At 35.9% G+C, this 25678-nt stretch overlaps 2 protein-coding genes across 4 annotated transcripts in view; both read right to left on the bottom strand.

Moving 5' to 3' along the window:
• crebrf (creb3 regulatory factor) overlaps positions 1 to 13651 on the bottom strand; it is a 31247-nt gene extending 17596 nt beyond the window's left edge. The window contains exons 1-3 of one of the 3 annotated variants that reach the window (XM_044140152.1): positions 13472 to 13651; positions 5040 to 5252; positions 3055 to 3180 (exon numbers count right to left, since the gene is read on the bottom strand). In XM_044140152.1, coding sequence (XP_043996087.1) covers positions 3055 to 3180; positions 5040 to 5048 — 135 coding nt within the window. In that variant the 5' untranslated portion in view covers positions 5049 to 5252; positions 13472 to 13651. Of the gene's footprint in view, positions 1 to 3054; positions 3181 to 5039; positions 5253 to 13335; positions 13388 to 13471 lie in introns of those variants that run through there. The other 2 variants (XM_044140150.1, XM_044140151.1) reach the window with 2 other exon arrangements.
• A 3396-nt stretch (positions 13652 to 17047) lies between these two features.
• Positions 17048 to 25157, bottom strand: LOC122844561 (prenylcysteine oxidase-like). The gene is made up of 7 exons (XM_044140149.1): positions 24792 to 25157; positions 23569 to 23775; positions 23294 to 23468; positions 22136 to 22347; positions 21628 to 21768; positions 19987 to 20398; positions 17048 to 19144 (listed from the first exon to the last, which is right to left on the bottom strand). Exons 1-7 carry the CDS (start codon positions 24898 to 24900, stop codon positions 18895 to 18897), a joined length of 1506 nt encoding a protein of 501 aa, XP_043996084.1. The 5' UTR covers positions 24901 to 25157; the 3' UTR covers positions 17048 to 18894.
• Positions 25158 to 25678: the final 521 nt, after the last annotated feature.

Below are 25678 nucleotides of genomic sequence, written 5' to 3'. Positions count from 1 at the left end.
CACTAAAATGCAGTGGCAAATCTAATTAATATACCTGGCAAAGAACAGCAGCCAAATCTGCAGTATTTAAATGAGAGGACAATGGCAGCCTGACAGAGGAGCTTTGTTTAAGAAAACTATTATCAATATTAAGAGATAACAGAACAATATGTGGGGCAGATGGTACATTTGATGCATCTTATTAGATCAGACAGATCGGCCCCAAACAACAGATGGTAAAGCCACTGCTGGGCTGTGATCAAAGCATCATTAGATCAGTCTGCGGATATCGAAACCACACTAAAGACACCCAATTCTGAATTTAGGTGCTCAAAGCTGAACTGAAACAACACCTGATACATTTTTATACAGAGGATTAGAGACAAAGCCGATCCTGTTTGTTACAGGGCAAGAAATCTTAAGCTCAGGAGTGAATCACTATTGTTTAGTCTGGAGCAGGAAGTAAATTGAAGTAGACACCTGTAGCTGACAGCTATGAGTGGTAACAGGACAGCTTTCTGTTTAAACTTGTCAGACATGCCTGATGAATGGGATGAACCTCTGGGTTTAAAATTCCTGTGAAACAGATGGCAAAGAGCTCCAGGTTTCTTCATTTTTAGAATTTAGACTCCATCTTGAAATGTTCATTTCAATTCTGATTGGTCAGCTTCAAAGCCATGTAGCATACCTCCAAATAACAGCATGAGCTACTTTTACTTTATTTTAAATAACAAATCTTAAGCGATAGATATCAAAAATCACATTGTGTGATAAGATGTTTCATACAACATTCATTGAAGTTGTAGGTCACATGTGTCAAACTCAAGGCCCTGGGGCCAAATCTGGCCCAGTATAGCTTTTTATGTGGCAGTTTAGACTCCAAATTACATCAATAAGTCCTTCAGTTTTTCACAAATCTGCAAAATTCACACAAAATCAGCAAATTTCTAAATTTTTTCTGATTTTATTGCAAATCTTCTCAAAATTAGTCAATGTAACTTTTTAGTCAAAACAATGAGTGTAAGTGACTGCTGCCTCAGCCTTACCTGATCTCAAGTCATCATATATAAGTGCAAATATTGTAAAAATCCCTCACAAACATTTCTAAATGTCCTTTTGACTGCAAATAAAAACACTAAAACAATCACAAAATGCTGGAGGAACAGTTATTTATTGATATTTTAACAGTTTAATTGGTTTTATCAATGTATTCTGGCACAACTGGCCCTTTAAGAACATTCAGATTTTTGATATGGCTCCAAAATGAAAATTAGTTTGACATCCCTGTTGTAGTTAACAAAAACTTTTGAAAGCAATATCAATGTCAGTTGAGCAATTTTAGCACCTTTCTAACATCATTGCTGAAAAATTTTATTATAATTTTAGATTTTTTATGACATACTAAGACTACAGAAATACTGAATAAAACAGCAGTGGACAAAAGTAGCTTTTTTCTTTTAACTTTGGTTTAAGTTTTATGTTTCAGGTAACATAATATTGTTTTGTATGGATGCCAGCGTAAGCAGCTGTCCAGGCTGTGCTGACAGAGTGCAGAGTGGAGTGTTTTCACACAGCATAGCTCAGTTAAAGAAGATGCTTACAACTAAACCTCTAATGCTACGTTGGAGTTTTACCCTCTGCACATTTAAATCCAAGCAGCTCACCATGGCTGTTTCTGCTTGACTTGGAGACCTAATAGCTAGCTGTAAACCTAATTTCATTCAACAAGAGTGCAGCTAATAAAGCCTCAACACTTATAATTTCAGTGGCTACTAAAGTTTAAATGGTGGGAATATTCAGTATCGATGGGCAGATATTTAACGTGTATCTCTGACAATAAGGCAAATAAATCTGATTGATGGACTTTAAAACAAATGTATTTATGAAGTAACAATGATGCACATCCACAAAGTTTAACATTTATTTTTGGGGGTTTTATAAGAACATAAGGTGGAACAGTTGTTTCATTTAACAATTGTCTTTGTTAAACTTCAGTTGTGACGTGAAATTATATTATATACAATTTCTTTTTTTGTTGTTGTTTTACAATTAAAACTGTGCTGTATATTTGTATTAGTCAACATTTTGTAGAACCATTTGTCTCCGTAATTAAAGTTGCAACATTTTTTCCATCATATTTTATAGATTTTTCATTGGACTGGAGCAAACCTTGACTAAGTCTTCCTAAAACATTAATATAATTTGGTCTAAACCATTTCACTCTTACTCTGGCTACATGTTTAGAGATTTTGTCCTACTCTAAAAGTTAAATCTCCTTTGTAATCTTTGAGGCCATCAAAGAACAACTGGATTTATACTGAGATTAAATTACACACCGGCGGACTCTATAATCAGATGATATCTAAAGGCTACAGGTAGAGTAAGAGAGGCTGAATATAACTGGGTGCTAATGTCCACTGATTTATCTTCTTTAAATGTGAAAACTATGCATCATTTTTCTTCCATCAAAGCTATCTGCTATTTTACACTGGTCTGTCACACAGAAATGGGTAGAGTAGTCAAATTATAATCGAGTAATAGTTGTAATGTACTTATATTGTTTATAAGTCATAGGAACTAGAATGCTAGTTCTATGCTTGTGTGGTGTTTTTTGTTGCCATAGCAACTCCATAGAAACTGCCCCCAAGGTCGTCGTCAGTTACAAAGTTCACGGAAGTCGCATGACTAAGTATTTTATTCATCATAGTATTGTGAGATTTGCCATTGTGTTAAAGATCTTTTGTGTAATATTACTTATTTGAAATAAAGTAAAAATGTTCCTTACATGTGTGGAAGGAACCTCACATCTGGATCTAAAGGAGCAACAGCTTGGTGGGAGCAAGTAACTGGTGTTAAAAGAAAATGGACTCATAAAGCCTGAAGCCTGGTGTTGCTTGAAAATTTGTTTTTTGGTTGTTTTTTTTTGTTTGTTTGCATGTGTGTGTGTGTGTATGTGTGTGTGTGTGTGTGTGCGTGTGTGCGTGTGCGTGTGTGTGTGTGTGTGTGTGTGTGTGTGTGTGTGTGTGTGTGTGTGTGTGTGTGTGTGTGTGTGTGTGTGTGTGTGTGTTCACCCACCAGCTCATACATGAAATCTGGGTCAGAGCTGGTGGCCAGCAGCTCAGTGCTGGTTAGGGCCTGGTCAGCAAACGAGTAGTTCTGAAAGTCGTCCCCAAAGGGAGGCTCCATCCCACTGACGCTGGGCTGTAGCACAACACAGAAAGAAAACACACAGAGTGAGCAAAAACAAACTAAATCTGATCAACTGTGTTAACTTGAGACTGTTCTGCTTCTTTTCAGTAAAGCTAACAGGATCTTAAATTCTTATAAGCAAAAATGTGAGGAAAATGAATAATTTAGGCATTTTAATGTTTAGTGTAGGAGTAAACCTCTCAGTGGAGGTTTGTTAAAATTAGAGGTGATATGCAATTACATACATTAATGTAATAAATCAGACAGAAAATGGCATTTTTATAAAATTGAAATATTTCACAATCCTCAAAGGTTTGAAAATATATTAATTTTGGTTGAAAGTTGAATCAATAAAATGTCAAACAATTTTATTTTGATGATACACAGAAATGTTTACTTTTACAAAGTGAAACTGGATAATTGTGGCTTTGCTTTCATGCTGCAGGTCATTCAACCTCACAGATTCACATGTCACCCCCTACATCTCCAGAGTAGCGCTACATATCTCCTAGCTCATTGGGCGATGCATTCACTTGCACTCGGGCATCTGACCTTTGCTCAGTTACAGTCCTACAGCCAATGCATTTACAATAAATGCAATTAAATATCATGCAAATGCATTATTTTTCCTGGAATAACACAAATTAAAGTTGATATAGAGATGTCATGTTTGATTTCTTTTAGATTGTCAAACAATACATTTATGAGATGTCACTAAAACGATTATTACCCACAGCAACACACAAGTTAATTTTTGTGCTTGTGAAACATGTGCAAACATTTGTCATCAGATTTCATATACACTTTTCATATCAAATATCACAAAGTTTACCATCAAATTTCCACAGTTCTCAGCCTTGTTTTGCTAGTTTCACAACTGATATTTATACAATGCTTCGGCACCACAAGGACAGACAGATGGATGGACCATCGGGCCGAAGGATTGGGAGACAGATGGATGAATGTTCAAAAGGTTGGATGGATAGACACATTTTTAGAGCCTGGCAAAGGGAAACATAAATTTCTTTCTTTTCAACTCTTAAACTACACTTTTCAAAACCTCTTCAGATTGTGCAAGAACCCTGAATATAAAACTAAGTGCTTTGGTTATTGGTGACCAAGAAAAAAGTGTTTCATACATCTCTGCCTTTATGGGTATGTCAATAATTGTAACGTAGCTTTCAAATAAAACTTCTGCAATAAATACGGAGTTAGAATGAATGAGGAAACAAAGTGTTTGAATTCTGAGCACAGACTTCACGCAGCATGAAAACAGCTCCAGGCAAAATACAAGACGTTTGGTTCGCAAAAGGAGAAAACCCAATTTGATTACAGTCTTCTACATTTTACAAATGTTCTCCACACAGATTCAACGTGAGAAAAGCAGGATGGTCTGTAAATGCATCCAGACATGTTAGGTAATGAATAATCAATATTGTAGTTTCTAGACTGAAGAATAATATAATAAAGAGCGCTGGGAGCATTTATTGACAAAGCTGCTCTCCTTTTCAGCTTTTTTTTTTTAGCACCAAAACTGATTAAATTGACGTGTTATTTTTCACATAAACAAAAGAAAAAGTAAATTTTCTCTTTCCCTGCTGGCTCACCTACATCAGCAGCCAAGCTGATGCAGCCTCTGCAGACGTCAGACTGATCCAGGGTCAGTCAGTCACCTCTAAATCATGACTCATATCTCTGATCCTCTCAGTCTTCAAGCACTTTTGTTTACAAATTATCTATTTTTGCATAGAATACACATCCAATAGCTACATTTGAAGATTCTTAGAAACGTTTTCTGGACATTTTTCACAACTCTGTGTGTATTTATCAACATATCTAATCAGGAATATTTTTTCTGTTGCTTGTCTTACCTGAGGCATTGCCAGGCACAGCTTAGAGCTCCAGCGGCAGGAACCTCTGGGTCTCCTGTCCAGTCCCACTGGTCTGAGTTGGTCAGCACAATAAAACACTGCTGAGGGGAGATGATCAGAGCCCAGGGGGAACGCAGCCTGCAAGGCTGGGAAGAAAGGGGAGACAGCGGCTTGTCTGTCGTGCTCTGGCGTATTTCTCTGTATGCTTCAGGTCTGCAGAAAAAAAAAGAGAAAAGATGTTGATATGATGAAGAAAAGTGTCAAAAACAACAAAAGAATTTAAATTAAGCTTCAGGATGTAGGTATAACAACGCTAGCTTTGCTTCTTTTTGTCCCACAAATTATTTGTTTCTTTATTGCAAGTTATGCAATATTTATCAATATTTTCCCATATTACATTTTTTCCTAATATTGTCATCCCTAATTTTAACATACACCCTCACAAACCTCAAATTGAAAGAACAGTGTAAAAAGAAACTAAAGATTATGAACAGAGAGTGCATTGTAAGCAAAGGAAACTCTAGAAGCTTTGAAATTGTGGGGAATGTTTAGATTTTACTTGCACAACACGTCTAAATTCTGCTTTAGTTGATTGGAGCTAAACTAGTAGCAAATCATGTCTAAATCTATCTAACAAATGTCTAGCATTTACAAGAGACCAGGTGATTTTTTTAAAGTTTAGAAAAATGACTCAACACAATCAGTCTGTAAGCACGTCAACAAACAGAAAAGTTTTATGACGGACTATATTTTGAATTTGACTTTTTTTTTTTATCAGATCATGCTTTGATGCGGAAACGGGGATAGCTTTGTGATTTATCAATCAATCAAGTTTATTTGTACATCACATTTCAGCAACAACACAGTTCAAGATGCTTTACATCAGAAAAACACAAAGATACAAAATCACAATTGAAACATTACGTTTATTCCATCACGTTTAGATATCAACCAACTATCTTGATCTAAGAAACTGCTGTAGGCTTTGTTTCTTATAAATATTATAATCCTAAGAAAAATACCAGGGAGTTTGAAAGAGAAAATGGGACTAGGTAAATTAGCAACCTGATTGGTGCTTCTCTATATGTACATACTTTATATTTCCATTCCTGGGCTTTATTTCAAACATTAGACATTGTTACTCATGTTGTTTTCTGAGTGATAATGTTTTGTGGTGATTGTTAAACTTATCATATTTAAATCACTGGCTTGAAAATGTTGGTAACATTTTCCCTTTTGCTAAACTCTAACCCTAAAACACGATTGCTTTGCTTCCAAATTGCTTTACAGCTCATAGAGAAAGCACAATTTGCTCTCAGTGAACCCAAACACCATAAAGTTATCACATTAGCACTTTGCTTCTTTTCCTCTACTTGCTTTGTTCACAGCTGAAACACATGGCCCTTATTTATCTCAGCTGCTTTTGCATAACAAATAAAAAGATCTCCATAGGGACATGACCCCAAGCAGCAATCACATGATGCAAAAAAACTGAAAAATCACTCACCAATCCTACTCCTCTAAGAGGCCACTGAACAACACTACTTCCTCTTGTTCAGCGTTGGCTGACAAAAATAAACTTCTCACCCCTGACAGTTCCATCTCCCCATGTACAGACTTTGCATAGAGACAGGAAGTGGCAGAAAACACTGCTGTGCAAACTATTGGTCCGACTGCAGTTGTATAAGCAACACCTTATCAAACACAGAAACTGCTGCAAGCTCACAGTCTCTGCATGTGCACCCCTATTTGCTTAATCACCAGAACATATCTGGAACCAGATAAACATCCAAAATAACAAATTGAAACTATCATCAGATCTTGGTGTGCAAGGTGTTCCGGTGCGTTTGCGTCCGGTTTCATTTGTGGCAGCTCCAGAATGAGGAACCGCACGGCTAAAGCACAACAAAGCAGCTGCATCAATCCCGATGCTAGACAGCCACAGAGCAAAACGGAAAAAAAACAGCAAGAGAAATCTTCAAAACAAAATGAAAACAAGCTTGAGTGATGATACAGAGATCACTTTTCCAAAGAAAGATCTGAATATGATAAAATATCACAGGATCATACAGGCCATGATGAAGAGCTGAAATTTTGTGATAAAAGCCAGTAAGGTGCATTTAATAAAACAGGATTCACTTCAAGCAATTTTACAGACTTACTGAGATAATTAACTAAAAGTGCATTGTTTAACAGCATCTGTTCAAATTATTCATTAAATCAAATGTCACTTTCTGTTACTTTCAAGATTCTGTTATTATTTGTTGTCTTTGCAATAAACTTTGGGCACTAATCACACATCTTTAGAGCAGACAAACACGACTTCCTGATTGCAAGTCAAACGCGTTGGTGTCTACAACAAACTGAAAGCACAAAAATGTCCTTTGCCGAGCGTTAATTTGCAAAGCAGCATGAAAGATACAGCAAAGAGTTTCAATCTTGTGTTTTAAAGCAGAATTATCTTGGTTATGTGGAAATAATGAGATCTGAGGAGAATCAGAAGGTTTGGTTAATTGTTTCCATATTTGTTTAGTTTCAAATGAAATCAGATGCCTTTGCTCCAATTGGGTTGTATGTAACTAGGGGTCATGGGTCATATGCCTTAAAAATAAAATGTGCATTTTTTTATACTAAATTTAATTTCTGATTTATTTTATTTTTTCTTGCTTCTTTCCTTCAAAAAATTTTAAATAACAGAAAATATTTTTAAAAACTGTTTTTTACTTTTCTTTTTTCAAGAAAGAATTATTGTTTTCAAAGTCATAATAAACAGAAGCTGTAAAACATTCTTGTCAAACAAGATAGTAGTTCTTGGGCTGGCTAACATTACTGAAATAAGGAAAACAAAGGAATGCATTGGTGAAATTTTTTTTTTTATAAAAATCAAATTTTTTCCAAAATTCACATCTCCACATACAGAGAATTATAATAATCAATAAAATCGATTTATCACACAGGCCTAGATAATAATCTCAGAACAATTTATGGAATTGTGCTGATATAAACTAAACTGGGTATAGTTAAATATAATTAAAATGCTGCATGTACTGTCTTGACAAAGTAGCTCATTAACCACCAAACTTTTTTTCCGGGGATGTTTCACATCGCAAACACTGAATGTATCTTTCTGGGACAAACCAACACAAAGTAGCGCAGAATTAGGAGGCAGATTGAAAATGAAACAGTTTTTAAATTTTTAAACATGAAAAGTCATAAATGCCTCAACTCTAAATACAAGGAAATGATTTAAATAAAAGTACATTTATGAGTTGGAATCAAAGGAGATAAAATGGATATCACACTTGTTCAATGTAACCAAACTATTTTGCTGTTGCGGCAAAAACATAAAAATTATGTGAAAATATGAAAGAATCGAGGTATTAAAACAGTTTTTTGTTCCAGAGCCACAGATAAAAAACCTGGATTGAATCTTAAAGAGTTAGCTCCAAACAGCTAGCAGATAATGAAAAGCTCCAACTGTGAGCCTGCTGTGCTCATCCAATATCTCCCACCATCATGAAAACAGGTGATATTCTTTGCCCCACAACAATGGATGGGATCCAAGTAGGCCAATCAGCAGTACCTCCTCTGGAATGAGTTACCCACTGATACCAGCGCGGCGCTAATTACTGCAGAAATAACAAGCCGGAGATGCCAGCCTGTTTATGAAAAGGGACATGTGAGAGCACACATCACAAAAGGTTGTTAATCCTCAAGCCCTGCATGCATTCGGACAGCGTGGCAACAGACTGAAATAGATGCTAAATAACAGTCGATTGTCCCTAAAGGTTAGGGATTTTCATGGCTTGTTTAGATGACTAACAGAACGAGCAGACAGGTGGTAATAGGGCTGAGTACCACTTATTCTTTTCCAATCATTCACTTCAGACAGAGTTATGGGCATGCAGTACAGCCATTCACATTATCAATATATACAAGTAAAACTAACTTAGGTGTGTGTGTGTGTGTGTGTGTGTGTGTGTGTGTGTGTGTGTGTGTGTGTGTGTGTGTGTGTGTGTGTGTGTGTGTGTGTGTGTCAGGGATTCAGCTGTTACTTAAGTTGAACCCCTGACATCTTAAATAACAGATGTGAATGGAAGCAGCTGTATGTCTTTTCTACATGCTGCTGCAGGGTTTATTTGCAAAACAGGAACAGTGTGTTGTTATTAGTTGAGAAAAACAAGGTCTTTCACTTCACCCAAGGATACGATTACCACACTCACAGTTACATGCGTATCCTCTTTTTTTTTAAAAGTAAGATGGATGAATGGATTGTTTATATTGCTTTACTTCACAATGCTCATCCAGACCTGGGAAGTGCATAAAAGAAAAGCCAGGATTCTGCAGATGTGAAACGTGTAGCTGAAATTAGTGATGCATGTAGTCAAAGTTTAAGCTGAAACATCGTCTGAATTGGTGCAAATGCAATAAAATGTATCAGGATTAGTGAGCTATTTTTGTAAGTAAGACTAATGAATGTCTGGAGAGCAGCTTTACTTTTTACTTAATGGCATCACAAGCTAATTAGAACTGTGAGAAATGCATTTCCTTGTAATGATGCACCTGTCAAATGGCTGCTGACTGAAATCAACCCTCAAATGTAATTAGTAAATTTGAGGTTTCACTTTACCTCCAACACTGTACATTGGCAAGGAGTCGGCAATTATGTCTAGTTGTTATTTACAATTGTCATTATTAATGTTATTATTGTCTTGTCTTGTTATGAGTTAGTTTGTAACCATTTTGTTTATGTAATATAACTTATTTGTTGGCTCTTTAACCAAGTACATTGAATATCATAACTTGGTTTTAATTACCAATTTTTGATAATAATTAAGTCAGTAAGTAATGTTTCATTAAATTGAGATAAGATGTAGGATTAAATAAGTGTTCACTTCTTCTGACTCTTTTTCAAATAGAAAAGTTGAGCTAAACAAATTATTTTGTACTTACAACTTTTCTCTGCCCTACTTACTGCTTGTTTTCGTATTTTTAAAAACTTGTTTGAAATACATAAATCAAATCAAAAATTAAAACTCACTTTTTCAACCATTAAAAGCAAAAATCTAGAGTGAGTTTTCTGGTGGACTTGGTCTTAACTTCAGTGCAATCACATAAGGTTTAGGGGGCAAAAGCTTTAATGACTCTGGCAATTCTTTAATTTTCGGTTGGATTTAAAAGTATTACATGGATTAAGGAACCTGCAGCACACTTTATGATCTCTGTGTGTGTGACATATAACAGTAGACTTAAAACTAAGTTTAAAACAGTTTTAGATGTTATTTTCTCCAGGAGGGGATTGGATCAACCTGATTGGTGCAGATGTGATGTTATGACTTGTACTGAGCTGATATGAGATTCAAAGGACATGATGACTTTGACTAAACATACAAAGTTTTAATGTACTGGCACAATACAGTATTAAAACAAATAATACAAAGGTATAAAATAATCTCATTCTCTTAAATTAAAAGAGAAAAGCAATGACTATTCTGCTACAAAACAATATTTTATACTGATGATTACTGTTTTTGTTAATATTACTTTTACATAACCTCATGGCTTATAATTAAGTTTCCTTCAGCACTTGAAAACAAGAAACAGAGGACAATTATAAAGGACACCAAGCGCTAATCGAATCTGTGAATCTAGTTGACAGAAGCTCAATAACAAAGCTATAAACCAAGAGAGGAAAACCTCAAAAACTTAGAGCCACAGACATCTGAAGGTCACAGCCTCATTCGGTGGAAGTGTGTTTATTTAATAGGATGAAAGGTTGAGCAAACGAGTCTTATTTATTTTAAAGGATATTTTAATTGTGTTAGAAATAATCTCTGGAAGCAGGCCACTTGAGACAAGTTTGTTCTGTTTAACTCATTGATTTAAATGCTACAGAAACAGAGCTGCTTGGTTGCTGCAAAGCCTCAAAATTAAACCAGTAAGGTTTGGTTAAAAATAGGAATAGAATAGCTAGCATTAAACTACTAATACAAGTCAAATATAAAACATGAAAAAAGTTTATTTTAATTTCACAGAGAAGCAAACATTCAATTTGATCTGTGTTTGAACCAGAGATGCACAACATATCGGGATTGCCATCGGTATCGGCTGAGAGGCATTTTTTAACGTATCGGTCCAATAATTAAAACCATGACAACATTAACAACCGATGTTTATTGGAGGTCGCTCATGTGACAGTGATGCAGCAAAGGATTGTGTGGTATTTAACTTGAGCAAAGGAGCAATGTCAGCAATGTGGATATTTTTGACAGTGTTAAAATGGTAAGAAAATATTGGATATCAATATCTGCCCAAATTTTTATGTCAGTTCAGTTTGAACCTTCAATAACTTTCATAACATAAAAAATAATGTGGTTTTGAATTATAAATGTTCCAATAAATGAGGCAGGGATCAACTCTGATCTTTGATCAGCAGGCCAGAATCTGGAAAACTTGATATTTTTGCATATAAAGAAATCATCTTAATTCCTTCAATTTGACCGTGATTTCACAAACTTGTTCCTTCCAGCTGTACGCCGCTCCACTCGTTATTTATATAAAGGTAATACTTTAGTAAAATAACAGCTGCCAGCTATTCCAAAATAGACACCCCAAAACAAATTAACCATCTAAAAATCTTGTTCTACTTAATCTGGAAAGAACAGAACAACAAAAAGGGCTAATATTTTGTGCTGTAATCATGTAAATTGAAAACTACGCTGACATTTTGTCCATCATTTTTGGGTTAAGCCAACAAATTTATATTTAAGTAACAATTTAGGACTATTTAAAAAAAAACTATATTATTTGTGCAACAAATGATACATTATGCTAGCAGCAGTAGGAATAATTGATTTTTGTTATTATTAATTCAACCATATTATGTATTCTTAATGTAAAAACCTGTGCAAATATGGTATCTCCTTGAATCCATACAATATTTCCTAGCTAGAAACAGCACATTAATTTATAATGATGCACTTCATGTCATTCTCTCAAAGGACATTATTATCACTGTAACCAAGAGAGAGGTTAAAAAAAATAAAAAAACATTTCACTTTACATCAGACACTGCTGATGAAACTGTAATAAGCTTTAGATTTTTCCAAAACATTTTTGGGATCACCATGCTGTCAATGGAAAGACACAAACTGACGTTTTGTTTAAGAAATAAAACCGTACAGTTAATGTATTCCCTTTGTACTTTAAACCTGACAGCAGACATTAATATCGCAGTCACTACTATTGAATAACACGCTGGCAAGTGTTACAAATGGCCTATATTATCCCCCAGTAAAGCCAGAAAGTCACCAGTATCTCGCCAGTCTCTGCTCCCATCACAGACCTCTGCAAAGCAAAACAAAACGTCAATCTAACAGTCTGTGCCAACACCCACGTAAGCTTGCTTTCCAATTGGTCGAAATGAAACGAAGGCCCGCCTTATGGAGTGCCTGATAGGCCACACTGGCCGTCAATCACAGAACCTGCTTCATCATAAACAGCTTGTTTCAATCTAGGTTGAAGCAGAAGATAAACAACCAGGAGGCCTACATCCCCGTGCCCTACATATTATTATTTATGAGATATTTACATAAAATCACACAAAAACAAAGTTTACACAATAAAAATCGTTAACATTTCGTGTATGTTCGTGGTTTCTCGAAAAAAAAAAAACTATATGCATAGACGTATTCACATTGACTCGGTCGATGAATCCACAAACAGGATTTTTAAAATAAAATAAAAACTAAATTCAATCACCTTGAAAGCATAACGTTGAATGTTTGCACTCACAGTATATTTGAGCTCGGATCACATGGATTTGTCGAGCATTTCTCCACTAACACAGGATGTGTTGGATTTTGGGGGGCGTGTACCATGGGACACCTAATGCTGCAAAGTCAGACTTTTTCCTCCACAATCACACTTCAACACTATTTACATATGTAATCTTATATAATCTGAATGCATAGGAGAAATGGGTAAATATAATGATCGGTGCGATGTTTTTCTTGACAGTTTGAGCTCCTTACATAACAGTTGTTTTTACCCAAACTGACACGGAATCAGCTGCTATACGAGCTTCGTGATACCAAATCAGCAGAAAGTCATCATAGTGATATTTTGGAGCCAGCTGACCGATATTTATATCAGCTAATCAAAGAACATGAGCTAGCTAACGTTTCTCCTCCTCGACAAACAGCCAAAAGCTAAGACAAATGCCACTATAAGATTGTTTATTTGCATTTAATTCAATGTGAAAGAGCCGAAATTACACATAATGCCCTATTTTCACCTGCAACTCGGTCAGTATGGCCTCCGTCCGCCCCCTTCCTCATCCCAGCTGTAGCCCGACACTCAACAAGAAGCAGCTAGCTTCGAAGCTAACAAACCATCGCGGTCGAAACACGCACCAGTGTCCATAAACGCACCAGTAGTGGTCCTACTCACTTTTAAGACTCCCATGCATAGGCCTCGCTCGTTGCTAGACTTCCGTGTTTGAGTTAAGCCGATAATTTTAAAAATATTTCCCTTTCCAATGGAGTCCACACGGTTTTACAGCTCTCTCGGGTTTGTTTTGTTTTTCTCCTTCCTGACGGGTTTCTGGAAAACGCGTGACTACCCGACCAACGTGGTGCACCCACCAGCCAATGGGAGAAGAGCTCCGAGCTGGAGAAAAACACTTTTTAATATTTTTGCAGGGTTTTATAGATTAAAAGTCACAATTTAGAGTTGCAAAACAGCTAGAAGATGGAGAATATTGTATTAAAAAGATAACAAACATTAAAAGAAATGTAGCAGAGCTATAATGTTGACTTAGGCGTGCATAATGACAGTATACTTAGTATACTTCTATATTATTTTGAGTAAACAGCCTGTTTCATTACTTCATTGCTATTTATTTCGTGCAGTGAACTGTTTTTGCTTTGTTTTGTTTATAAATTGTTTGAGAAAGTACTCCACCCCAGCTTTCGTTTCACTTGAAAATCGAAACTAATGTGGCAAATGCAATGCTAAGAAAGCAACAGTGCATGAAAAAATGTGACAATTGAAGAGACGCTGAAGCTCAACATTTTACAGAAAAAAGGGACGAAAATAAGATGCGAAGCTTTTCTTTCGGTTTCAAAATTGGTCAGCAGTAGTAAAAGAAAGTTAAAATGGTGAGTCAGTATGGAGGTCCAAAAATGCCGAAGTTTATAAAGGAAATAAAAATCATCAGTTACTTGAGTAATGAATTATACATCAAAATAATACATTAGCAATGTATAGTTTATCAATAAACCTTATTAACTTATTAGCAAGTCGAAAAAATGTGAGAGAAGAATCAGATAATGATAAGGTCCAAAAATGCCACTATTTATAAATATATATAAAAGAATAATTATTAATTGTGTTGGAAATTAATGTAGATTTTATAAACAACACATGAACATTTTTTTAAATATGTACTGAAAAAAGGTACATAAATTTATTTAATTTAGAACAACATCCATAATTATGTAACTATTTTTATAAATAATTGTAAGGCTGCATCCTAAGTGCCAAAGCAGCAACAGGTGATAAATAAACAATCAGTAATTATTGACACTTTCCATAAAAAATATTTTGGTATAAACAAATATTAAAGAAATATTTGCAGTGATTACATAATCAAATGATAAATTAATTGATTAAAGCTGAGATGATTATTTTAATCTGAGAATATTATTTATACACATAATGTTATATATATAAATACATAGTGCATAGTAATAACTATGCACTAACAATAACTGCAATAACTGTTTATCAATGTCTGTCAATGATCACAATGTCCGGTTTGTCAGCCAATGGCATTTTTGGATGTCTATATTTGAATCACTGTTTAGTTTCCAAGTACTGTGTCTGAGTAATTCTGAAACTGAAAGAAATGTTTTAGCATTTAGATATTTTTGCTCCTTTTCTGTTTCTTACTCTATTTTCTGTAAGTTGGAGAGTAATTAGGTTGGTCTTCACTCTAAAATGTAGACTTAAAGTTGACATAAGCAAAGAAATAATAATAATTTATTGTATAGTGACTTCAAATTTTTCACATTTAAATATTTAAGTATGCATTATTGACATTTAATAACAGATACACTGCTTTCTTTATTTAAAGTTTCATTTTAGTGATGGCATGGATAAATAACAAATTTTCTTTTATTATGTTCTGGCACTTTTTGCACTTGATATGTCTAAAAGCTGTTTTCTTTTTGTCCGAACAGCCACAACTGAGCCAGTGAGCAAAACAATATCACAAGACTTTTTTTTCCCAAATAGTTTTATTTCTGCCCATTGACAGACAAAATCTATTCCTTGAGGGGATTTTGGTCCACACTGTGTAAATAAATATGAGCAACAAACATATCCATGACAAACTTAAAGTGCCTAATAACACGTTTCAGAAACTAGCAAAAAGTAAAACATTTACACATTAAGAGTTTCAAAGGAAGTGTCTATTAATCTACTCCATGTTTCAGTTGATTGAATATTTATAACACACGGCCTGCAAAGTATGAGGATTCACATATTGAGAAGATGTAGAGTTTTAAAAACTAAGAATGTGTTTGAGTTCTGTGGAATTTCATAGCTGGCAAAGAAATGGCATTCTCAGGAGTTCAGCGCTGCTCAGAAGCCTTCCCGTGTTTTTCCCGTTAGGTTCTGCTGATAATTACAGTTCATTTGTAGGGATTTTTATGCAGAAAGTACTGAACAAGCTTTACTTTAAAAGTAGAAAGTTTGAGAAAAAAGTGTTTTCATTATGATTAAATGTCAATTTATAAAACAACTTATTGTTTTTCTGTTAATGCATTTGTACATGAAGATTTACCGGGATGTGGACTAATTTGAATTTCTTTCCCTTTATCTGTAAATGTCAACATACAGTAAATTAGTAACTTCTGTAGGTTTGGAGTGGTTAGCACTCATAATTAGCTTTTGAAGCACCATGTTAGACCCCAAAACACAGTAGCATAAACAAAAATGCTGTTGGAAGATTTGTCATGAATAGAGTAGATTATATAAATTATAACTGAGAATTTAAAAACTGCTGGTTTTTTCCTGCCAGTCATCACAATCAATTCTTCACAGACCCTTGAATAGTACGAGCTAAAAAAAAAATCCCATTTAGTTCCCCTTCGTATTATTTTTTAAACAAATTAGTTCACACAGGCCTTCCATCCAACATGACTGAATGTGAGCGATTTACCAAACAGGAAAGGACAAAAGAAAAAGATATCAGTCTACAAGAAAAAATAGAATAGCAGTAAACGGCAGATAAGCTATGCTAAATACAAATACAAGATAAACTTTTCAGTTTTACATGTAAAAAACATGCATAATGTTCCTTTCTCTACAATTATTCACCACTATGCCTCATTTTAAGGCATTGGACATGCTAATTATTAAAAACTTTAGTAAAGTTTGTTTTCACTTATGTACAAACAAAATACAGATCTTTTTTAATTTTCATTCCACTCTGGAAAACAATAATTATTGAAGGGAATATGTTACAGAGTTAGAAGATTTACTGATTATTTCATTGTGTCAGCAATCTCAGACTTCAAACTTAAGATAGAAGACATATTTTCCAAAATGCTTCTAACTAAATTAAGACAAAAGACAGAATGAATAAAATTAGATTTATAAAAGTTGTCTACTATGTAAAGTTCATCTCTAGATAAGGCTCAACATCCCCTCTGACGTTTAAATACTGCCCATGTAGCAATAAATCTGTGTAAAATACTCTAGACTGCCTTATCTTTTCTGGTGAACTAGACTGAGTTCAGGAAGAGAGGAGTAAAAAGATAAAAGCTGTAAATTAAATAGAACATGAACTTAATCCCATGGGAGGCATCCACATTGTCACAAGATCACAGCTCTGCTTATAAAACTTGTGAGGAGAATGAGATAACTGTAAAAAACAAAGTGAGGCACCTTGATGCCACTTGTAGACAATTTCTAAGATTAAAAGGATAAATGAAGTTTAATCAGAAGACAAAACCACATTATTTATTAACAAAAGCCCCTTTCAGTCACAAGATATTCAGACGACAAGAAAAGCATTTTATTCTCTGTTCACCAACATTTACAGCTCAAACCCAGAAACAGATAAACATCATCCTTTAAAGTGTTACATTTTTAGAGAAGGGATGTGCTTAGTGTCGCTCTCATGCTTGAGTGGAAAGAAAATGTGTCATGTAAATTATCAGCAACAGCAGATCGGTGCTCGGCTTTGTTTTCTGTCCAGTGTGAAAGCTGACTGGCTCCAGTCCCTGAAAAAAATTCTTTCCGCTGGATTACGCAACAAAAACAGGAAGGGGGAATCATATAAAAAAAGAAGAAAAAAAGAAGGGCGGCAGGAAAGAGCATAGCACCAGTGGTCACTGCGATAAGTCACTGTATAGCTGTGATTACTCCATTATCCAGATCCCATCTTGACAGGTGAAAGAAACTATCATCACATTTACATTTTAATTTACTAAAAGCCCTTTGAAAAGTTAAATTTATTACCCTAATTCAGCTTCAAAATGTAATTAACTCATTTACCACACAGAAATATATCAAAAGGGTTTGTTTAGTTCATTAAATCGATGTGGCCAATAAAAAAAACTGTTTCTGAGACAGTTTAAATATTACATAAAACAAAACATAAAATTGCTTCTAATACAGAAATGTTACGTAATCATTGGAAAGAGTCTGACTTCCAAGTTATCCAGTATACAGAGGCTGACATAATAATCCATAAGAAGAAGAAGCTGGCTGATCACAGAGTACTGTATAGAAGCATTTTAATGGAAAGCTTAGTGGAAGGAAAAAAATGTGGTAGATAAGGTTCAGCGGCAGCTTGAGGATTGTAAACTGAAACCTATTCAAGAGTTGAATTTTAAGGATATAGACTTAAAATTTCATATATTTATGTTCCACAGTACAGTTGCACACATGACTGTTTCTTTTCTTGTTTTAAACCCTTTTTACTCAGTTTTCCAAAGTCCTCATCTTTGATTAAGACATTTGTGAAGTTTCCACATTTAGTTTTGACTGGAAGAACCTCATCAAAGTATTTTGTGCTAATATTTTTTAAATTGGTTCTTGTAAAAATATGCCAACTTTGTTAAAGTTAATAGAAATATGTTTAGTTACATGTTTAATCAGTCTATAAATCACAAGAGCTTCACTTTCTGAATTGAAATATTGAACATTTCTAATGTTGCTCTAATTTATTAGGACTGACCAGTGAATTTAAAAAATATTTAATTTCTCTGAGTTTTTCTTTGGCAAATAAAACAAAGCTGAATCATTTATTTACAAACTGCAGTAACTGTATCATTAGAATTATCATAATCTCATTAAGTAATGAACATTCACCACACCTGAATAAGAAGCAAAGCAACAGTCGAGATACTTCAAGGCAAAAATAGAAACTGGCTGCTTGACATTCTTCTTTGTGTGGACAGAAAATTAACAAAAATAAAAAACATCCCATTAAAGTCCTGCAACATGCATCAATTCTCTAATTATCTTTTACAGGTAAAGCCAACTGGAAAACTAAAACATTGCTCTATATTTGTTTAAAAAGTCTCAAAAGTTCTCATTTTATTCCAGTTGATTTATAACAAATTTACAGCAATAGGCAGATTTTATTATAGAAATGTGGTCAAGACACTACAAGAAGCTTCAAATCCTTTGATAAAAGATTTTAAGGCTAAACATTTGCAAGTTAAAATAAACAAAACCATTTTCTGCTGTATCACCATACACATTCACAGTTTCCGCCAAAGAATCCCTTTGAAATAAATTTTTACAGCTGCCTTTTCTCCACTTTGAGTTGACTGGATCATAGCTCCGTTTTGATCCGGTGCATTAGATCTTTCTGGTCCACCATGTCCGTCTGTTTGCTCCAGCGGTGGTACGCCAGCAGGGCGATGTTCTTGGCTGCCACCGAGCTCATCTCCATGGCGCTGCCAGCCCACTCGATGCCGTTAAGGTAGTAGAGGTTGGGGTGCAGCTCCACAGGCGGCAGGCCCTGGCTGCTGCCATACTGAGGGTAGGCCTGCCACTCCGTCACCTGGGCCGAATAATACGACCTGCAGAGATCCAGAAGGACGATATTTATATCTCACTGCGGTACAACGGCACATACAGAGGTGGGTAGAGTAGTCAAAACCTTTACTCAAGTAAGAGTAACACTACTTCAACCTATTTTCACTCACGTAAAAGTAAAAGGTAGCCGTCCAAGAAATTACTCAAATAAGAGTGAAAAAGTACTGAGTAACTCATTACTTGAGTCGAACCCAGGACCTTCTTGCTGCAAGGCAACAGCTCTACCAACTGCGCCACTGTGCAGCCACCAAAATAACAATTCATATAAGTAGCATAAAATAACCAAGTCAAACTAAAGAAATGTTTTCCAAATTAGTTTCTTTCATTATAAAACTTATGAAACTTTAACCAAAGCTGCAGCTGTGTGTTTGTCTGGTGAATCTTTGATTAAAACTTTTTTTTTGTCATTCAGTGGGGAGAAAATCCAGAAACTTTTCTCAAGAGTAGAAATACTTCATAATAAAATTACTCTCAGAGAAGTAGAAAGTACAGCGTAGTAAAATTACACCTAAAGGCAAAATCTTTCAAAAAAGTTACTTAAGTGAATGTAATTGAGTAAATGTAACTAGTTACTAACCAACTCTGATCAAATACACGGTACTGTGAAAATCTGCCCACTAACTATGATAAAATAGAACCTGTATAAAAACATAAAGTTGGCTAAAAGACCTCATAAAGTCACACATAAAATTTCAAGAATGGATGAAAAACAAAGTTAGTAGATGCGCTTCCATTGATGATACAATTGCCCAAATTTGATATTTCAAAAATAAAGTTGCTTAATGGAAACAGGACAATTTCTCTAATTTCTCTTTATTCAACTGACCTGAAAAGTGTTTTGAGTTGCGATTTCTCCAGAGATTGAGCTGAAAACACCTTATAGACGCCGGCTTCCTGCGGCTGCTTGCGCCGGAATCCGGCTGAGATGTTGACAGGACAAACGCTGGCCACGCTGTTGAAGAACAGGCTGGGCGTCTCGGTCGTGAGGACGCTGGCGAACGGGAACAGGCGGGGGTCCGGGAAACCAAAGAACGACGTGTTGAGGTAACCGTGAACGATTGTTGCCACGGTGCCGTGATAGCTGCCGGGCAGCTCGTCGAAGGGAGGGGCGAAATCCTGGAACCGGAGTCCCGAACCAACGCTGGCCTGAAGCGGAGTCGCCAACACTACGATGTCGTACAGCTCCGATCCGACTCCTGACGCTGCGGTGAAGTTCAGCTGGTACTGCAGCACCTCCCCTGAAGCACAGGATTGAGAGAAGTGTTTAGTATTATAAAAAAAAAACAATTACTGATTAGTTTTTCATATATATATATATCTGAAACACGGCCATATTAGTAATATGACCTTCCTTGTTTTATCCAAAATTTTCACTCCACACCTTTGCTTTTTATTTTCAACCAGTTATGAGGCAGAGTGGCAAAACCTCAAACTGCTACTGCACAAGCTTTCGACAGGCCGTTACTAGGTAACCACAGTTAGAGGGAACTTCAAACTGCTTCTTCTTAACAGCAGGTTGTTGCTAGGCAACCAGAGAGCTAGTTGAAGGCACTAACCTTCGTTAGCTTGCTGTGAGAGGTTGAGAGGCGAAACTCTTTTCTCTGCATACATCCCCCAGAATGCAATGCGATTCTGGATCAGAGTTTATTGAAATTATTAACAAATCTAATCAGATTATCAATTCTAATCAGTATTATCTACTGATATTGATCACAAATCTATCACAATGTAAATGTGTAAAAGACGTAAATGTAGACAGAAACCTGTTTTAACACAAAGCTTTCCGTTTAAATGTATTGAAAAATAGAAGTCAAACTATTAATTCTGTACTTTGACTAATTTATTAATGCTGAAACCTAAAAAACAAACAAAAAATGTTTTTCTTCCTTGATGGCTATAATACTTTTTCAGGGCTTAAGAAGGGAATGCAGGATTTTAAAAGTATTTTTAGCTGCTTAAATTCAGACGTTATTATCCAACTAGCAGGAGCTTTGGATCTGTCTCCATTCGTTTCCACATCACTGGTGTTGTGAAGTTCATATTTTTAAGAACTGTGAAACGTAGCTTTTTTTACAGGAGAAAAAAAGCTACCAGAAACTAAACCCTTCTGCTGCACTGATGTTTGTAAGTGAACACAATCATAAATGTACTCTAAAGTGGCCGATTTATTTCAGTCATGTTTTCTGATGATGAAAGCAGTAAAATCTGTGAATGAAAGGACAAGCTGTGCTGGTAATTTTACCGTTATGTAAGCAAAGAGGGCAGGGGAGAAGAAAATGTATTTAATGTATTTAACATGGTTGAACTGAATTTAGAACTAGTTCGTGTTCAGGATGAATCAGCAGAAAACTGCTGATCCCTCATTTTCAAAATGGCTAATCCTCTCCACGCACCAACACAAAGTCAAATCTAACTTAAACAGGATTAGAAGATTAAAATAATCTTTTTTCAGAAAATGTCAGTATACCTGAGTGGAGCGGGGAGATAGATGCGACCTGAGCCTTCAGTAAGTTAGCGTTAGCCATCTTCAGGAGTCCTGAACACACCTGCTTGTTTCCTCCTTCCACCGCCCACAGGTTGTTCTGGGCACCAGCCAGAGAAACAGCGCCTGAAACACACACACACACACCCACACACACACACACACACACACAGAAAAGAAATGAAGCCAAGAGCTATAAACCAATTATCAGCTGCCTACACACCTTCCTGTTCCCAGGCTCCCATAGGCCTCCCCCCTCCTCTCACCTCACTTTCCCTTCTTCGTTTCTCGACTTCCAGCCTCTCTCATACTCATTTCCTGCCTCTCTTCTCTTCCCCTCTGAGCTGACCTATATCAGCAGAGATGTGGATGCTTTTGTCATATTGCCCTCTAAATCCACCACCACAGTTTCTGTCCTGTCACTTCCCTGCTCTTCATCTCCTCACCCCCTCCTCTTCATCCTCTAACCCTCATTGCTTCACACTGAGCTGACCTACAAAGGCGGGGATGGAAACGTTCTGTCCGTAGTTGACCCTCATGACAGGAGCGATGACCTCATCTATGAAGCGCTGCGACACGCCCAGCTCCAGCAGCGAGTCGGAGAGCGGCCGTCTGGTCATGTTGATGAAGCCGCTGCCTCCCAGAGAGTCCAGGAGTTCCTCCACGGAGCTGAAGGCGTAGCCGTGAGCCTGGTACTTGTAAATCCTAGATGGCAAATACAGATTACAGACAAATTTAGAAAACACTTCAATACATTTGTCTCACTCAAGTCTGAAATGATCAATAATCAGTGGAGAACAAAAACAGGTGGAAACATGAGATTTGCCTTGAATGGAAAGAGATAAATCACTTCCCGAGGGAGAAGGCTGATTTATTTCAGGTCGGTTAATATTTCAAAGCAGACATCAAAGCAAGAAAGAAAGTCTCGATTGAGTCTGCAATTCATTTCTCAGATGCTTTTTTATTAAAAACTCTTCATCAAAAATTTCTTCATTAACTTCCTCCATACATCGGTCTGTCATCATAAGTTTCACTGGATGATAAACTGTCCCAGAAGTTATTGCAATAAACGATAATATTGTTGTTTTGAGACCATTTTTAAGTAATATAATGGAAATGGCATAATAATGCAAGAATACGTTCTGAAAAATTCTAATGAGGTTCCTAAATATATTGTAAGGACTTGTAATGTTTGCACCAAGCAGTTTCAAGTACCGTTATTAAGCTAGCAAGAAAAAAAAAGTATTTTTATTGGATCAATTTTCTGATTTTGGAAATTGATCCAATATATCCCAATAAACAAAAAAATTAAAATAAAATAAAAGAGAATCGGTTTATACAAGCCTGCAGATATGAGCTCTCTGCTCTAGCTTTTATTCTTCCCCAGTATTTCTATCCAGCAACACTTACATCCTGCATGCAGACACATTGGTTTATATTTATTGTTTGTTGATTGATTAATATCACTTCCTCAAGCCTTTTCCAAGATTCCACACTACAAAACAAGCAGTAAAAGTATGTGTGATTTGTGCTGATATTGTATCAGGTTAACTTAGGTTTCTGCCAATACTTGAAGCTACAATATCAGTATCAAAATGTTGTAACGTTATTACCCCTAAAACAAAAAGCAACATAAAATTTTTATCTTTACCTCATAAATTTCTCCATGATTTCCTCCACCCACATCTGCAGCCGTATGAAGCTAATCCCATAGCGCCACCAAAGCCGGAACAGATCCAACAGGTACCAGTCGGTCTCCTCCAAAATCACCTCTTCACCATTAAAAACAGCAGTCTTTCCTGCCACATTTCGACGGTATTTCAAACCTTTAAATAGATGAGAGGAGAAATTTGACCCTAAGGAAAAACTATTTAAATGTTCTGTGACTGAATATCACTGCCATTATTAAAACTTGTTATAACTCACCAAGCTGTTTGACAAATTCCTGCATGTGCAGGTTGACGGAGTGAATAATGGATCCTCCAGACTCGTATTCATTGTGGTTGACAGTTACAGTGGCCAGACGACCTCCGACCTCGCCCTTCTCGAACACGTCCACCTGGACTTCCGGACCGAAGTGTTGGCGCAGGAAATGGGCCGTCGCGCTGCCTCCTATACCTGCTCCAACCACAGCTGGAGCACAGAAAAAAGGAAGATAATGCAATGCAAGAAAACTAAAACTTATGTATTTTGTCTAGTTTCTAGTGCAAATATCTTATTATGCTTAAAATAAGACTACACTAATTCACAGATAACTTTTTAGAATGACATGGGAGCTTGCTTAAGTCAATAACTATTGAATATTAATAAAAAGTATTAGTTCCATTAGCAGATTTCTTTACTTAAAACACGGAAATATGTCTCATTTCAATATTTAGCTTGTTTAGAAATCCTTTGAGCATAAATTCATAATTTTAAGGTGTCTTTTCAAACCTTAAAACATCTCATATACTCTCTTTGGGTCAATAAATGTCCATACAAAATGTGGATACAATGACAAATATCTCATACTATTTCTTTCAAAAACATTTCTGAAAACCTCAACTTTAGCAGTGCTGTGAAAAAGTATTTCCACTCATTTCATCTCACTTTTTGGTCAAATGTTTCCGAGTTCATGAGTTAGAATGACCTAGTCAAAGTACACACATATATTCAGGACATACATATAAATACAATTGATTCACATGTACAGATTCAAATAAGATTCAGATTTCTATTTATAAAAATGAAAATATAGATTTTTTTACTTTCCATTTCATAATTACGTTCTCTCTGTGTCGGTCCATCAGAGAGTTACGGAAGAGGATTAGGGCCACCGGAAAAAAAAAAAGAATTCTGACCTTAAAGCCCTAATCCTCTTCCGTACTCTTCCGTAGAGAGTAGCAATAAAACCAGTAGAAAATTAAATGCAATGAATGAACCAATGAAGACATTTTTTTAAAAACTGATAATAAAATGTTAGTTAGCCAGAAAGTAGCGGTTATATATCTGTGTCTTTCAGAAATGAGCAACAAACAAATTAACCTTTAGTTCATTTTTCATCTCTGTGTCATGTGTTGCTAGCCACCATTGCTAACAGTAGCTGAATCCAACGGTAACCTTCAGGGGCCTCCATGTTTTAATCCTCCATGTGTCTGAACAGTTCTTACCGATTCGTGAAGGCGGAGCACCATCTTCATGAGCGGGCGTCTCCGGGTTTCCGACAGCTGAGCAGACCGTTAGCACCACGGCGATGAGCGGGAGTTGAAAGCCGTCCATAGCCGGTTGCGAGCAGCGCCGAGGGTAAGAGGGTTCGGTTCAGTACCAGCAGGTTAGGTTCAGGTTATCTCCCTTCTTTCGCTTGGAGGGACATGCTTAGAAAAAATATGATGCAGGTTTATTTTTACTGAGAAGTGAATCAGTTAATTAAGTTTAATATGGTTCACAAAGAAGTACAAAGATGATTGTGAGGATGCGGTAGCAGAGAAGGGGGTCCGCATCATTTATATGCCACCGTGCGCCAAATTGGCAGAATCTTTCCGTTATTCAAAAAGCCAGAGCGGCATAAACAACATCGTCATCTATGGCTGATTCAAATAGGGTAGTATAAAATAATTGAATTATTAATTTGTGAAAAATAAATATTTTAGCTATCTTACCTTCAAATACTTTAGTGTGTACAACTGAAAGATAAATATTAGGGGAGGCAATGAAGAATCTTATATGTACCGTATTATGTTTCTGTCTATGAATATGCCCTAACATCTGACTGGTTACTTTGCGCAATCAAGTCAATTTAAGACCAAACATCTTAACTATATTATTTCATGTTGGAATGCGGCACTGGAAATATATAAACCTTAAATAAATACTTTATTTATTGTGATAGTATCTCAATAAATAATTTAATTAAGTAGGTATTTATTTACATTACTTTTTAAAATGTTGTCATATATGTGGCCCTCTATAGTTTCAAAGCAATAATTTTGGTTCAAATAAATGAAGTCTTCTCGTATTGAAACGAGGCACCTTCCAGCATTTTTAGCAAGCAGCAAGA

The sequence above is a fragment of the Gambusia affinis genome, linkage group LG15, assembly GCF_019740435.1.
Source record: "Gambusia affinis linkage group LG15, SWU_Gaff_1.0, whole genome shotgun sequence".
Classification (NCBI taxonomy): Eukaryota; Metazoa; Chordata; class Actinopteri; order Cyprinodontiformes; family Poeciliidae; genus Gambusia; species Gambusia affinis.
This window is presented reverse-complemented; position numbering and strand designations above follow the sequence as displayed.